Source organism: Lycorma delicatula, chromosome 4, assembly GCF_047948215.1.
Source record: "Lycorma delicatula isolate Av1 chromosome 4, ASM4794821v1, whole genome shotgun sequence".
Classification (NCBI taxonomy): Eukaryota; Metazoa; Arthropoda; class Insecta; order Hemiptera; family Fulgoridae; genus Lycorma; species Lycorma delicatula.
In genome coordinates, this window is record NC_134458.1 from 80,053,347 (window position 1) to 80,070,423 (window position 17,077).

The 17,077-nt window shown below is 29.0% G+C and overlaps 1 protein-coding gene across 1 annotated transcript in view; it reads right to left on the reverse strand.

Moving 5' to 3' along the window:
* Window positions 1-17,077, reverse strand: part of spab (space blanket) — a 127,779-nt gene that overhangs the window by 23,351 nt on the left and 87,351 nt on the right. The window contains exon 3 of the mRNA XM_075363412.1: window positions 11,287-11,425. Within this exon, the coding sequence (XP_075219527.1) occupies window positions 11,287-11,425 (139 nt within the window). The remainder of the gene's footprint in view (window positions 1-11,286; window positions 11,426-17,077) is intronic.

The following is a 17,077-nucleotide window of genomic DNA, read 5'->3' on the forward strand; positions in this document are numbered from 1 at the left end:
AAATCGATTTGATTAAGATAAATAAAATACCTATATGTGACAAATTTTAACACTAAAATTAAAATTCCCGATTGCATTTGCATTTCTATCGACTGAGAATTTTTGTAAACTACTTAGCAAATACATATTTATGGTATACAGTATCCTGGGAGGTGCTGGCCAAACTTAAGAAATTGATTCAGATTACCAAAATAAAAAAATTCAAATAGACTAATGCTCTAACTCGCTTGATTTTCCCATTGTTCGCAGATTTGCGCTTTTTCAATAAAAATATAGATCTTAAAGGTCGGAGTAAAGTATTTTAATAAAATTTGGTGCGTTTGTATACAAAAAGTTTTCTTCAAAATTAATACATTTGAAGAAGTCAGAATAACGACCATTTAAATGTTTTAATCATTAATAGGTCGGTATATTAATTTTATCGAATTATGTTTTATTGGACGAATTGTTAAATCTTTTATTCTGAAAAAAATTACACCTATTTGTTCAAATCGGTTGATACACTATTAAGGTACGGGTAAAATTGTTAAGAGTGCATAATCTTTGAAAAACCCACTTTAAGTTAAGGTTAATGGTAACTGCTGAAATTGTTAAAATGAATCGCCAAGTGCTATACGTTTTTTAATTAACCTTAATATACTTTTTAAAATTGTACTTTTATCTTACTATCTTAGCAGTGCACGCGGTTGAATTTGATGAGCGAGTTGGAATTTCACAAGTAAACAGTATTTTTGAATGTGTTCCGCGGCTAGCGGCGATATTTTAGTTGTAACTCTATCAAGGTGACAGCCGACGTTGCATATATTAGGTTCGGTACTGCCAGGGAGTGCAGATGATAGAATTCGATCGTAGGTAAGTGATTATGTTGTCCCAATTAGAATTTAGCGGTCGGCAAATGACCTGTACGCTATTACCGCCAGAGATAGGTGTTGATTGCTTATCGTTCCCAATATTTTACTGTCGTGCATGGTCTGCCTGTACGGTTGCACTGATACCATTATTAAAATATAATTCATGTTAGAAATCGAAAATAATTTTTTCGTTATTGAAATATAGTATGTTAAATATAATTCGTGGAATTTATGATGTTCTATGCTAAAATTCCGTATATACACGCGTAAATGTAATACGTACATACGTAAATTACATGTGTTTTTTTTTTTAGTTTGCTCACGTAAATTCGTACCGTATTGGTTGTTTCCTGTGATTGTCACGCTATGCGCCCTTAGTACATCCTGTGTATTTTGCTAATAGTGTGAGGTGAAAATAAAACGGTTCATGTTTGTTTTTTATTGAGGTCTCGCAATCTATATTTACTACAGTCTACAATCTCTCTGTGGATTTGATTACATTTGTTGCTAATTAACTAATGATAATAATTTTTTCATCTGCGGTAAAATATTTTAGTGCATGAATAGATTACATGTAAGTATACCGTATAAGTATACTTTATTTTTCCGATATTAATTTTTTTAACGTTAATGACCTCGATCAGAATATCGTATCGAGCTCAAAATAAAATACAGTCTCGTATCTTCGTATCTCGCGTAGGAATGTTTTGTCTGATATTTTATTCCTTTTAAATAGAACAGAAAAAAAACAATTTCTTTTTAATAAGTCGATGAAATGTCGTCGTTAAACGTAAAAAAAGAGACTCGCTTTTTAATTACTTAGAATTGTGTTTTCATATTACTAGGAGCTACACACCCACCACTGCCAACACATTTAATCACCCACACAAAACTATTTTTACCGCTCTATTTTATGGTATGCTATTGAATTACTCTATACATACATTCGCATTAGCTGAAAACTACAACGAAGTATTCAGTTCAAGAAAACATCTTGTTTGTGTTAACGAGCACTCGTCGATATTTATTGACATTTTACATAAAATATACAGTATAGCTATAGTTCTTGTCGCATTTCAACGTATATTTACTTTTACTTATTTTCAAAGTAAAATTTCCTCTAGATAGTTAAATTCACGCCTTTCTGAATTTAGAAAAAAATATGGGTATTTCTTGGGCTCTGAAAATTAATCTAGAGAGAATTCGGCTCTAGTCAAAGGGTGGTAAAACGCACTGTTGGGGAATTAATGTCGAATAAGTTCCTTCGCTAAATATCAGTTAATGCTTACTATCGCTGTTGTTGAGAGCGAGTTCTCGACGTCTTAAAAAGGAGAAATTTTTGATAGAAAATGATAACCCCAACAGAAGGGTTCCTGGCCCTCCAAGTCGGGGGTTGGCCGTAGGGCCAGTAACCCTACACTTTAAAAAAACAGCTATTACGAAAGTGTAAAAAAAACAGCCTTGGATAGCGGATAGGCATTACTGATAAGAATGGCTTAGGATTGATTGTTGAGGCGATCAAAGCATACCAAGGACTGTAGCGCCGTAAAAAGAAAAAACTCAATATTTCCTCTAATTCATCACCGGTTTCTGCGAAATGGACGATGCCGTGAGTGGTTCTTAGTATTTTTATTTTTCTCCTCGGAGAATTACTCAACTCTCAAAACGTTTCTTCAATTTTTATATTGCTTTTCGTATTTTTTTCAGTTTTTCAAGTTCCATAATAAACTTTAGCAAATGAAGTCGTCAACTCAATAAACTTTAGCCTTATTTTATTTTCAGGTCATCATGCAAGAACTTCTCTGAAGAAAAATTATTATTTATTTAACAAAATTTACCGTGCAAACTTACATTAACCGTGATAGATTGCATACTTAGGGTTAACCTAAATTTTATTAACGGAGTCCTTTTTAGTAAAAACGACTTTTATGATTATTGCTGAAGGTATCTTAACAATATATTTCAAAAGCAATAAATTAAACAGAATAAAATTTAAAACGGATTTTGTAAAAATAAGCTGTAGAGACTTAAACAGGAATTCGGGATGGATCAGTATTTAGACTCAAATCGTAGACTGCAAAAACGAGATTTCTTTGGAAAACTGCTCTGTTTTGCTGATGTACCCTTTTCTGTTTCATTCCGTTAACTGTCGACTTATATAAATAAAATAAAATTTAAAACGACTTCCAGAGGAAGAAAGTTTTTAAAAATTTCCAATAACGTATAATTCCTTTTTTTTGGGTACACTTTTACAATAGCGCGTCGATTGGAATTGTAAAATTTCATCTTATTACGAAAGAAACTAATCGAACGATTGAATATTAATCTATTTACGGGCGGTTCCTTTATCAACGAAATGTTATTAGTGCAACAAAAATGTTTTGAATCTTTTTTTTTTTTTGTTAATTAAAACGAAAAAAAATAGCTTTCCTTTTACAATTTTTTTTTCATTTGATACATTTAATTTGTATCAAACGATGTTTTAAAATAAAACTGTTGATTTATAAGAGCTAATCAAAAACTATGTTCAAACTAATAACTCAACTAATTTATAAAGACGTAGATTTAGTTAAAAGAAAGGTGCGCAAATGTAATGAGCGCTGGTAAAAGTAATCATCAGGAAAAAAAATATTTTTGCGAACCAGGTAATGAAGTGAAGTTTGAAGTATTTATGAACATTTCGCAGTTTATTTTATTAAAGTCAATATTTTCTCTACCGTAAGTTTATTATCAAAATTTTCGCTGTAGTGTTTGCAGTGGTTCTCATCCCCCGTTCCCAGTGGCGCAAACCAATCAACTTTACTAGTCCTCTGTTTATACATATAATATAAAGAGTGGTGGTGTGTAAATTCATGTTTTATTTAGGTTGTTTGAAATACATTCTACAGAACCAATAAAGTTTTCGTTTCATGTTTTGGCTATCGGGTTCTGAAATACACATATAAAAATATTTGTTATGAAAGAAAAGATTTGTCGATGAAGAGTTTTGTCATTATAACTATTTGACAACAAACTGAACTTTTTTTTTCCTATCTGTTTTATCAACAAGAGTTTAAATTATTATGAAGAAAGGCTGTAGGAATTACGAAGTAAATTACAAAAAAAAAAATAATATACTCTTTTCCCAAGAGTGCAATTTCAAGTTTTATTATAAATTCGTTAAAATATCATATGAAAAAAATTTCTATTATTAATAAAAGATTTTTATTTGTCGTTAAAGTATTTGTTTAAAATGTTTGGATGATCGGTTCATTACGGTGCCATTTAAAAGAAATTGCTCTTTCGTTCTCAATTAAAAAATATTTCTTTTGCTCTTATTGTGAAGGGAAAAAAATTACCAGTTTTACTGGTCATTTTCACATTTTCCCTTGCAATAACAATGTACCTCAGTTGAATAGTTGTACAAAGAAGTACCAGTCTGTACTATATTTTGTGTTTATATGAACCGACTTTAATATCTTCTTTTTGTAATACGAGTATCATTATTACAATTTAATTCAGTAAAAAATAACTTACCGACTGAAAGCCGAAATAGGAATATTATTTTTTTTAAATAGTCTCCGTAATGAAACTGATCGTGGGAAAAAAAATCGTAAAAGATAAAACTTTCTTTCTAAATATATTTAAACATAATTTTGTTGTATCTTCCATTAACGAAGTTGTGGATTATTAAAATTGGACTAACATGAAAATATTTAATTAATGAGGTACATTTTATTATGTATAATTCATAGTAATTCCGACAGATCTTCTTCAAATATATAGTAAATTTCAAGAATAACGCAGAAAAGAACACAGTTTAATTTGGTATGAGTCTCAGCTTTTCTTTTCATTAAGTGTTTCATAAGATAAACTCTAAAAGATACGGTTTTCTTTCGTGACGAATATTTTTTTTTAAAAGCATTTTTCAAAGATAATTTAAAGGGTCATTTCTACATTTCAGGATTTCGTTTTCGTGTAAAATTCAAGTTAGACTCAAAAAAGGTAATGCCATTCACACTTTTTAGCATTGGGGGAAAAAATATTTTTCATTTTCTTTCTATATTATGACACATTTTTATTAAATAACATTGTAGGGTTACTGACGAAATAGTGGAAAAAATTGTACGTTAATTGTCAGTTAAAAGTTTGTATATTCCGTTAAATTAATATAAAATTCAGTTTTTAATTGTTAAATACCTTTCCGATTTTAAATAACATTTTAATGTACTGGTTAACCTATACTTTAATTTTTGTAGCGTTTTATAGATGTTGGGTAAAATATTGCACTGTATTGTAAGAATTACTTATTGCAGATTTAATCTGTGACGCTTCAGAGTCAGACGCTGTGATGTAGAATACTTTATATTAAATTCAGTATTTTCAGAAGATTAAGAGATGTATAGAAATGAATAAAGTGTATAAAAGTAGCATTAATTTACAACAGAAGCCTGTTTGAACATCAAAAAATTATTTTTAAAGTTTCCTGAAATAAATCTTTCATAATTACATTTTTTTTAAATAAAAGATAAACCAAGTTATATTAAAATTTGTAATTGTACTTTTAAAGAAATTCATTTAAAAAAAAATAAATAAATGCAGGTAGACAAGTATACAATCTACCAAGTAATAATAATTAAATTAGACGTTTTTAAAATTCATTTACCGTTACTGTAATCAAATAAATAATGACCTGGAAAGTTTTTTTTTTAAGATTATCCATTATATTAGTGATGTAAAAGAAATAACATATTTGTGCTATAATTGTAAAAGGGTTTTGTTGTACAATTTTTGTGAAAGGGTTAAGTTTTCAAAAGTTGTGTACCAATATAAATAGTCAGTTATATCTATTATATAATATAAATAGATTTAATAGCAGTCAAATAAATTGTGGTATGGGTGGAGTTAAGTAAAAATGGAATAAAAGTTTATTGGTTAAGATTAACAAATAAAATACAGTGATTGGTTTATTGTGTTTGGACGAGACGGTTTTATATGATAAGAGTGCTTAGATACACGAAAGATAGTCTTGCACTTTTATGATGTAGCCTTTAATCTTATATGAAAATTAGTCTTGTAAAAATCGGGTGGGGCTGTGTCAGGTTGAACGGCCGTTGGTTTAACGTGAAACATTACAGACCTTGGATGAAGTTCCTCCGGGCTACAGACCGACCAACTTATCTCTAGACTTAAATGAGAGAGCCACCATCGTATTTGTTTTTTACAAAACTGAAAGTTTCCAATAGAAAATTTTAGTCCCTTCATTTAGCCAACTCTACAGATAAATTGGTCGGTCTGTATGTATTACATACGACTCACTTTTAGTGTATCGGATTGAAATAAAAACGTGAAATTGACTGCGTACTAAATTTAATTTTAACATAAAACAGACACTAAATGGTACATGATATTAATTTCGACTAATATTCGACGACAATTTTGTTCAACATAGGTCTGTGATATGAGAAGTAAGAGACATAAGGCATAACAAGCAGCAGTAGAGGTGCTCGCGCCGTCAGCGTCATTCAGTGAGCGCGCCGTGACAGATTTGCGACGCTCCCGAAACAGTCTCGCTCGCTCGGCACCGGACATTGTATACCTGTGCGTGGCCCAACCTCCCCTTTCCAACGATATGCGTAATTATATATCCGGCTGGCTTTTATGTGGGCTGAGGCTGACATATTGAATTTTTATACTTTTTACATGTTTACTTTAATTTTTTACACATGAATATTGTCTAAAATACACTTATTATTACTTAAATGACCTATCTCGGCAAACGGTAAACACAAACACATGAATCACCGTGCTATCACGTCTAAGTCGTGAGCTACACTGAATGGAAGTTTTGGCCGATCATCGCTGTGCACTTTCCCTGACAACCGGCTTGCCAGTGATGAAACTCAAAATCGTATCGGCGAGCTGACCATGTAAGTTACAAAATGACACCGCATTTACGTCTCTGAGACTAATAGTCAGGGAGTTAGTAAGGCAGGACAACAAAGAACTTTTCGTTACGCTACAAATTTCTGTTCTGATACTCGTATGTTTTGGTGTGATTTTAAAGACGTTTCACGTCAAAAATGGTCTTAAGCCTTTAGTCATCATGTAGACCAGATAAAAAGACGCTCGATCGCCGTGTGTATACGTGCTACTTGTGGAAATGGTAATCTAACAAATGGAATACATATATGATAATGGTGGTAGTGTATTTGTATGTAACAGCCGTCAAGCAAATCTCGCTTTGCCTTCTTCATTGGTATGCTATTACTAGCAGTACTCAGCCGCTGTGCGTGTAGCATAATTTATACGTTGATCTTTATTGTTTGTATACTTTTTCTTCATTTTTAATGTTTCACTAATTAGCATCGAGAACCAAATTAAAAAAAAAAAGTAAGATTGCAATTATTTTATCAATATATTTAGATAAATATACTGATGTTTATATATATATATTTATTTATTTACACGGTGCTACATTAATAAATATTAATAGTATACAATGTGGGAAAATAATTTTAAATTACATTAAATTTATTTATTATTAAATTATAATTTTATACTAATCTGATTATCATAAACATTATATGTTATTTTAATTATCTTTTTTTTTAGAGAAGAACCTATTAAAACTACGGGCTAAACCAGTTCTTCAAATTCAACTTTAGAATTTTCAACTCGGCTTTAGTTTAACATAATGATTTAAAAAATAAAAAACCTCCTTCCAGATCGATTGAAGTGATATATTGCGTTACACACTCCTTCACTCTAATTACTACTGAAATTTACTTCACATAAGATTCTTTTGTAGTGTACGTTTATTCAATACGACACGCAGCATATCTACGTATATTAAACTTTTCTCTTGAATGAAATTTATTCACTGGAAAAAAGCTCGTCTTTGAAAAGATTTACGTAGTTATGCCGAGTTTAATAAAGGATAAGGAAGCCTAATAAAAAAAAGATGAAGGGATTTCGTTTTAAATAGATGGAATCTAAAAATTTAATAAAGTTTGAACTTTTTAAAAGAGAAAAATAAATGTAGTTTTAAGAAATAGGAATTTAAGTTCGATTTTAGATTTTTTCTTCATTCTTTCAACGTCTTAACATGACAGGTACCGGAAAATTTGTTAGTGCCTGTCTGACGTTTCCATGTTTAACACTGAAGTCTTTGTTTCTTTGAACAACGATAAAATTTCAAATACAATCAATAGAATGTAAAAGAGAGATTCAAAGAAATGCGAGAAAACTTAAGGTAAATTATTAACTTGCTCACTGTATTCAAATTGGTCACGTAAAAGTTATTATAAAAAGTAACTGAATAAATTTAGCTCTGAAAATGTTAAATAAATGTGCTATTGCAAGTTTATGAAAGCTTGAATTAACTCTAATTTTGTGTATTTAAAAAAAATTGAATCATCGTTGATAACTCATAACGCAAGATTCAAAGTATGAGATTTACGTCAGATCATAGTATTCGAATAGTTCATTTTTATTTTTTGTATTTTTTTGTTGTTGTTAGTATTCTTTCTTTTGTTTGAATATTACAATTTTATGATTCTTTGTCTATTTAAATAAACTAACTTTGTTAATGTATGTCGAGACATTCCAGAAACAGTTGTTTCTGTTTAATCAATATAAAAGTTGTACTGCGCACGCGCATGTGTATTTTACGCGTAAAAACGTGTATATTGTATAAAATATATTCTTTATAATGAGACTTTGTATATTTTAACTTCAAAAGAAATTTGAAAGCAAGATCATTACGAACCAATTAATTTCATATAACTCTCATGAAACCGTTACGGTCATGAGACCGAAGGAAAAAATGATAAACTTACAAATATCTTAAGATCATTAGAGTACTTCAAAAAAATATTTTTATATTTTTTTCATCAAAATATTATTTTTTTGTGTTAAAAATAGTTTTTACATATACAAAGAATTTAAAAGGTTTAGAATTATGTTATAAGAATCGGATCGACAGTTTAAACAACTGTTTCAACTTAAAAACAGGTTCATGAATATGTCGTATGGATATCTTTTGTTGTTTATTTTATCTTGTGGAAACAAAACTTAATTTTTTAATTTATTTATAAATTTGTTAAATGTGATTCTGCGCATTTGTCTCATTTTACAGGAGATTGAACATTCTCAGCTTTCTAGATTCTATAGCTTTCACGGTTTTAAAACGTATAAAGAATGGAATATGTTATAATGTAGTAAGACAAAAGTACTGAATCTTAATAATTATACAAAAAGGTTTATGTTTAAATAATACGCACAAATATTCAAACTACTAAATTCACTGATTTAAACTTCGCATTTTTGGATTTAATTTTCTGAAAGAATGAGTTTAAATGAAATCGGATTAGCTTTCAGAATTCACGGACAGTAATTGGAAAATAAATTTTGTTGAAAAAAAATACCGTTTTGTCTTGTTAACTAAAACATTATTTTTATTCCGTTAATTAAAGCAATTCTGGATATAGATGTAGGTTCTAAGGTACCTGTGCAAATTCAAAAGTACTGAAGCAGTTGCTTCGTTAAAAATTTTATGTAATTCATTAATAAAAACATTTTGGCATTTTTAAAAAAATGTTACGATAATTAAAAAACGTTTTAAAAACTTACAAAATGAATATTATTTTCATTTATTTATCGAAGAAAAATATAAAGTTTCTTTTATCACGAACGAGTAAAATTAAAATTAGCGATAAAAAACAATCTTCAGTTTTAGCTGCTAAGGAATTTTATAAACGTAATAAAAAAATTAATTAAATGTGTAGTGAACTGTTATTTTTGTGTAATTATTTCATTTTAAAGCCTAAAGGTTATTTTTATTGCAAATTGGTTTTATTATTATTTTTTTTAATAAGTTTTTGTCACAATAAATTTTATTTTGTATTATGAAAAATAAAATTAACTTTTCTGCTTTAAAAATACAATTTTTTCATTTTTAATGTCGGGTCAATAATATAATTTAATATTGAAATTTTTCACTGAATGAAACTCGTTAATTTGGATTGTATTTCAGCTCAACAGTATACGTATGTATAAAATGAAACATTTTTTAAATTTAATTACGAGTAATATACATGAATGTAATATATATGTTACAATTATAAAACTATTATAATGAAAAAAATTTAATTTTAACAAATATAAACGCAACTAGAGACAATAAAAAAATTGATAAAAGTTAATTACTTCTATGGGAAAGGTTGAAAATTATATCCAGTTTGCTGATGATGATTCATTAAAAAAGTCATGATAAAGTGAAACAATTAAAAGGTAGAGATACAAAAAACTTATTATTTCAAATTACATTTTCTATGGTACTAGCAATTCTGTACACACGGACTTCACTTATTTTATGCTGAATTAAAAACACAGATATCTAAAACGAAATGGAATTGAATCATTTATTTAAGAAAACCCGCTAAGTTTCATATATCATTGCACATAACGGGTTTTTGAAATAAATGATTCAATTAATAAATTAGGGTACAAAACTGAGTTGTCGATCTTAATTGATTGTTGAAGGTTTAGCCATTGTCAAAATAATTTTACCGTAAAAGTAATATGAAAAGTACTGTTTTCAGTGACAACAGGGCTCACAATCACCGACTAATGAAGAGGTTCTTTCACTATATTCCCATTTTTTTATATTAAATTTTTTTTAAATAAAATATCCGTGAGGAAACGGTAAAAAATAAGTTTATTTAAAACTAATGTAACATTATGTAAATATTTAATTACTATATAAAGAATTAGAGATTCGAGATTCTAATTAGAGAATTAGAGACAGTTTCAGAGATAAACGTTAGCCCTAGAAAATGAGTAAAATATGAAAAAGAGAGGTATCTATTTTGCATCCGCTAACACAGACTAGAAACGGTGGTAACATCGGAAGCGGAGGAAAGACCAAGTTTTAAGATATCAGCTGCGGTGGCTTGATGACGGAATCTTCATCATCATCTCTTCATCTCTTCATCATCACCACAGTATAAGCAAGTTATCTATCATCCGCTATTTTGATACGGAAAATTTTATGAAAAATTTTTAAATCTATCTCGTTCCGCTTGTATCAGCAAGCAATCTTACTGTAAAATTCCATTAAAATTGGAAAACGAATTTGGTAAACGATCGAGTAACAAACCAATTAATTGTTAATTATCTTTTGATACGTTAAAAAATGTATCCTAATTAAATTTTCCATGAAACCAAACTCTTCAAAATTTATAAAATTTAAATATCTCCCTCCCTCATCCGGTTAAAAAAATTCAGTCGAATAAGTCCCATTTAACGAGTATACACCAGTAATCACCCAGATATCATGACTTAGACTCAAATAATTGTCGTCCTCTGTAAACAAAAAGGAATAAAAATGGGATATAAATTGTATATAAAAGTTAATGTGACAAATTATTTCTCTTTTAATCACTACACTGACCTCCATCGACATCCACACAAACTGATCCCGGGCAGCAATGTTCATTGGCAGTACAACGTTTACCGTAACAAGGCCCTTGACCCTGACCGTCCAGCTCTGTTTCTTGCAGTTCTTGGAACGAGTCAATTTCTCCTGGGTTCTGTAACATTGCATGTTATAACAGTCTTTATTTATAATTATATGTTATTTTAATTGTAACGATCTGCTTTAAGGCTAGACCATTATCTATAGTAAGAAACGAATATATAGTAAAAAGGTAACCTCGTAAACTTGAGGGCCAAAAAATATATAGCTTTCTTAAAACCATCGATTAAAATAAAAAAGAATTTTTTGATCACTTTTTTAACTGTCACCTCTAGGGTTAAGATTGCAAAATATTAAATCTAAAATTGTATGATGATTTTGATGGAATTTTTAACATATTTATTTTTACGTTGAATCCAAATATCTGTGAATAATTTTCTTTTTTTCAGTTGAAGGCACTATGTATTATCGGTTTTTAGAAATGTTGATAGAACGGACTTTCTATTAATGTAATGTAAAATTTTCACTAATAAAAATGCAAATTGATAATTTTCTAAAAGGTTTGTTATTGTTACACGAAGAGTTATATATGTTATATTGTTACACTCACAAATATGATGCGTGCGCTATATTTATAATGGATAATAAAACCATATAAAAATTGCAGAAATCTAACTTTAGATATCTTTATTAAGGTTATAATTAAAAGCTTATTCATTTACTACTGTTTTACATAAAAACACCGGCCTAAACTGATCGCAAAAGTGCAAAATTTGAAACATCTAAGTTGGCTGGCGCTGTTTTGAAAAACTCGAAACAGGATTTTTCAAAAATGGTTTTTAAAAACTTTGGTAAAATTGTAATCTTTAATAATACATTTTTTTGAGTATATTTTTGCCCATGTAGAAAGTTTAACAAGATTATTTATTTCCGTTTTAATCACATCTTCGGCTGCCTTTAAAATATTTTGGTCGTATATTGATCCAATTTGGAGATTTTACTTCAAGAAATTGTTAAAGAAATGAAAAAAATTGTATTTTAAATATACTTCAACATTACATCAATACCTTACCTTATTTATATTGTTTTTATGTTTTGATGGAAACGTATGAGATTTTACTGAAGTACTCCCGTGTGTAAATACTATAAGTATGCACTGAAGTTAAATCTGGTCAATGATTACCATGTTTTACTCCACAGTCGGCTCCACATACTTCTAAAAAGATTTCAAAAATTGCTTGTTTTCAAAATTCCAAACATTTTGAAAGTTACATCAAATTTGTATCGAAATTTATGATGACAAGAAAACGTAATATAACATCTTATTTAATTTATGAAAAAATTGTTTCCATAAAGTTTTGATTCTCTACGGGATAATTTACTTCAAATCATAATTAGGAATTCTTCAAAATCTCTTGGAGTCATCGGTATTAAGATTCTGAACACCAAGCCATCTTCTAATTTTAGATAATTTAAAAGACTTTTGGCATGAGCTGTGTAGACTAAATATATTTGTTTTCGTCACATACATTTTTTGTGCATTATTTTAGCAATAATGAATGCTTTAAACGTACAGACGGCCACTAATTTCGAAATAACACCAAGAACTGAACAAGGTTTCATCGATTGCATACGGAAAAAAACAATATATCTGGACATATACAATGTAAGATACTCCATATGTATACTATTTCGGTACAAGGTATCCAAATGCGCTCTGAGCTTTATAGATTTGTACAAATTCTCCTTAGAGCAAAAGAAGTGACGAATCACCCGAAAACAATATTGTAATGCGGTCCAGTTAGCTATGAGTATTACGTTTTATATTATCTTTTTAATATGTTTTCGTTTTGAAAATACATAAAATTCTTATTTAAATTATGAATTAGATGAAGTTTATTTTGCTTGTTAGGCGATTGTATAAAAGAAAAGTTACAAAATTTTCTTCATTTTGATAAAAAAAAGATATAGTGAAAATGAATTTTTATGTTGGAAAGGGATTTATGAAATTTTCAGTTAAAATTTATAAGTAGGGCATGAAGAAACCGATCTGTTTGGATCAATGAGAGTTTTAAAGTTACATCTGCGCATGCCCAAGGTACTCTGTATTTCCCCGCGCGTCCTTTAATTTTTATTTATTGTTTAATTTTATTTATTTCTAATAAGAGCTTTGTTGTTTTAACGAGCACTAGTTTTAAAATTAATAGCCAACGTTTCTATTTGAAATATTAGTTTTACGACTAAACTTTCATGTTTTAATACAAATATAATTAAGTTTAACCTGCAAATAAAATCAATTGTTGTATTTTATGGAAATAATAAAACTCTTTTACCGATTTTGTAATTTAAAAATAAGATAAATATGTAAGAAATTAATGTTTTATATTCTGCTTAAGTTTTTAACGGTATTTGAAATGTTTTAATAAATAATATACGGTCATGTAAAAACATCAAGCAATAATTTTTTTTATGGTGGAAAGTGTAGATTTAAAAAAAAATTATTCGGTTAATATTGATACCTGGAAAAAAATATGCCCGTAAATTGGAAAGTTTAGTGAGTAATATGGGTTGGAAGATTTGAATCTATGTCTGTATGCTAACAGATATGGGAGGAGCGTTTGTTTCGATAATGATCGAAAAACATTATTCGAAGAAAACATTTAAAAGAAGCTGATAGAAGTAAATAGAAAATATTTAAATAGATCGTCTCTAAGTTACGAAAGCGTTGTTAAAATTCTTCAAATTTATCTTCGTAATCCAAGAAGATGTATGCGTAAATTTGATCTATAATACTATCGATAAAACTTTATTAATGTGTTAAAATAAAGATGTCGACGTCTTATGAAAATATGCTCTCCAGTAATTACATTACGTATTAGGAATAATATTAAGCGATAAGAATTTATTATCGATATTCTCAATCGCATATTTTTATATAAATTTAACAAAAACAATGTACTGAATGAACAAATACTATAAAGATTGAATATAATGTTCGATTAAAAATACAAAGGATTTCCTAACTATTTTAGGACGGGTGCCATTAATAACACTTTTATCAGAAAAAAGTTGATAAAGTGATTCGTTCATAATTATTTTTTTTGTAATTTTAAAGTGTTTTCAGATTTCTTCATGCTGTTCAACGAATCTTTGTATGGGTATTTTATAAAAGCGTTCTAATTGTATAATTTTTTTTCAGCTGTAGGTAATGTATTCCTGGGTTCTCAGTCAATACATTATTTCTTTCAGCTATTTATATTTTTAAATAATTTGTTTGCTGTACTATGATTAATTGGATCGAGATCCTCATAAAAAATTGAATTTAAAAAAAAGTCTTTTGTGTAAACCGAGTTTAATTTTAAATCAGTGTAAAGTCTGTTGAACAATATTAATAAAATTACAAATAATAATCTGAAGCGCTTTTAGCTGTTAGCTGAAAAATATTAATTTAAAAAAATAATAATTTATAAAAATCGACTTCATTCGTTAAAAAAATATTTTGCAAAATTTAGAATTTTATGTAACGATAAAATTTTAAGTTTTATGAAAATCTTATATACCATTTTTTGAGAAATTTATTTTTTGGAATTTAAAATTTTTAAAGAATATAAAATTATTATTAAATAATTTTCTGAAAATTGCTTGTAGGTGATGAAATATTGCAAAAATTATGTAAACTATACGCTAATAAACATTAAAACGGTATCAATACTGTTTTTGAGAATTGTAAGTTGAATGTAAGTATTAGATGCGATAACAAAAGAGGCTGTATCTAGTCACGAGATATAAGCTTCTTCTGACACGGACGTAACAATTTTTAATTTAACAAGAATCTTATGCCAGGCTTACTAAGGCTAGTCAGGAGTAAAGCGGTTTCCACGTTGCCTTCTTTATTAAGTCGACATATTGTTGGAAATTGGCATCGTACTTGCTGTTTAAGTGACAGTTTTATTTTGGTCACCACAGGTTTAAAATGGCGAGAGCGAAGAAACGTATAGGAAACCTCAGTTCACCTACCGTCCTTCTTTTCCCTATCTTACGATTTAGCCCATCATTAGCATATGCGACTACCTCCGGGGAAGACAGTGCATTGCGTTCTCCAATAACTAGGGTCCAATCAGGCGCATTCCTGCTTGACCGAAAGGCACTACTACCGACAGGCCTATGGTGGACGGACTGAAGGGAGAATCATGCCGACAGAAAGACGCAAATACATTCTCCCAAGGTCAGCCCAAGTAATACTCTTCAATTTGGTCTGTAAGCATCGGAACGCAATCCACAATTTCGTCCATAACAAAACCAATATATAACCGACATTAAACAAATACCCGCCCGATAACAATAAAGACCCAGTAGTAAGGGACTGTTGTCCAGGTTCTGCAATTAATAGGGGGATACATATTTCGCTTTCCTTGCATTCAGACTGGTTGAATAACGAACATCTCTGAGAAAACACCTCTGATTAGTGGCTTTTGTACCTCAGTCGCTTTTTATGCGTCAGAAACGTGATAAATACAAAATCTTTATAAACGTGGTAGTGTAAATCAACAAATTAATGTACTTCATTCTGTGGAGAAGTAGTGCATTGTATATATTGCTTCCGCTGGCTGACGAAAAGTTCAAGATTTAATTTCTTTAATCCTAGTAAAAGTAGAATTTTAAACTCCTAGAATGGTTGCGTAATTTTTTCACATTTTTAACATTAGCAGTTGAACGTACACCTTGATATTTTGCAATTTTTTTTTAACGTACTTCATCCAGATATAATTAAAATTTATCTGAATCACTGGAAAAATTTTGAAATCATTAGAATCTGGTCAGAGATTCAGTAAAATTATCATAAAAGAACGGTGGGTTTAATATATAATTAAATAAATACAAAAATACTTACTGTTTGTTATGTTGTTTTATTTGTTAAATTCTCTATCTACAATAAGTATGTTGCATAATCAAGATGTGCACCCTTCGTCGTTAGGCTAATGTCAAATCGATGTTCAGTCTTTGTCCATGAACGATATAACGTATCTTTTGTTATGGTTGTAATAGCTTACTTTTATTTCTTTCCTTTAAGTGATACAGGTCGCATAATTTTGTGAATAAACAATTTTTTTTAATATATCCTTACAAGGAATTAGATTCGGACTTCTTGGAGGCTATGTAAAGCTTCTCGGCCATATATCTTTCTGAAAAACTTTCATTTAAAGCGTGGGTAACGAATGCATTAAAATGTGGGGGGTTGCACCATATTGTAAAAAAATAATTTTATATACTTTTTCAAGTTAATCTGATTGGGGAAAACAACAGTCATTTAATACTTGAAAATAGATATTTCCATTAATAATCTTATGAAGAAAGAAAAAAGGTCCGACTATACGATTTTCATTAAAATATACAAAACGTAAACATTAGGTGTATCTTGTACTTTTTTAAAATTGTACTTCGGTTTTTCATAACCCCATATTCGTAAGTTGAGTCTATTAACACATTCTTTAAATTATGTAATAGTTTCATCCGTAATAATTACATAATTTAAAAATTATTCTTTTTCAATAATTTTTTTCTAAAATTTCAACAGCTAATTGGAAAGTTTTTCTCTGTATCAGATAGTTTTATTTCTTCTTTATATCTGAATTTTGTTTGCGTATAAGTGCAACCTCTTACATAGAATTTAATGAACGATTTTTTGTGAAACTTGTAACTCGAGGCTCGATGATCGATGGATTTACTAGGATTTGTGATTGCTGATTTTCTAATTCGTTTAAAACTT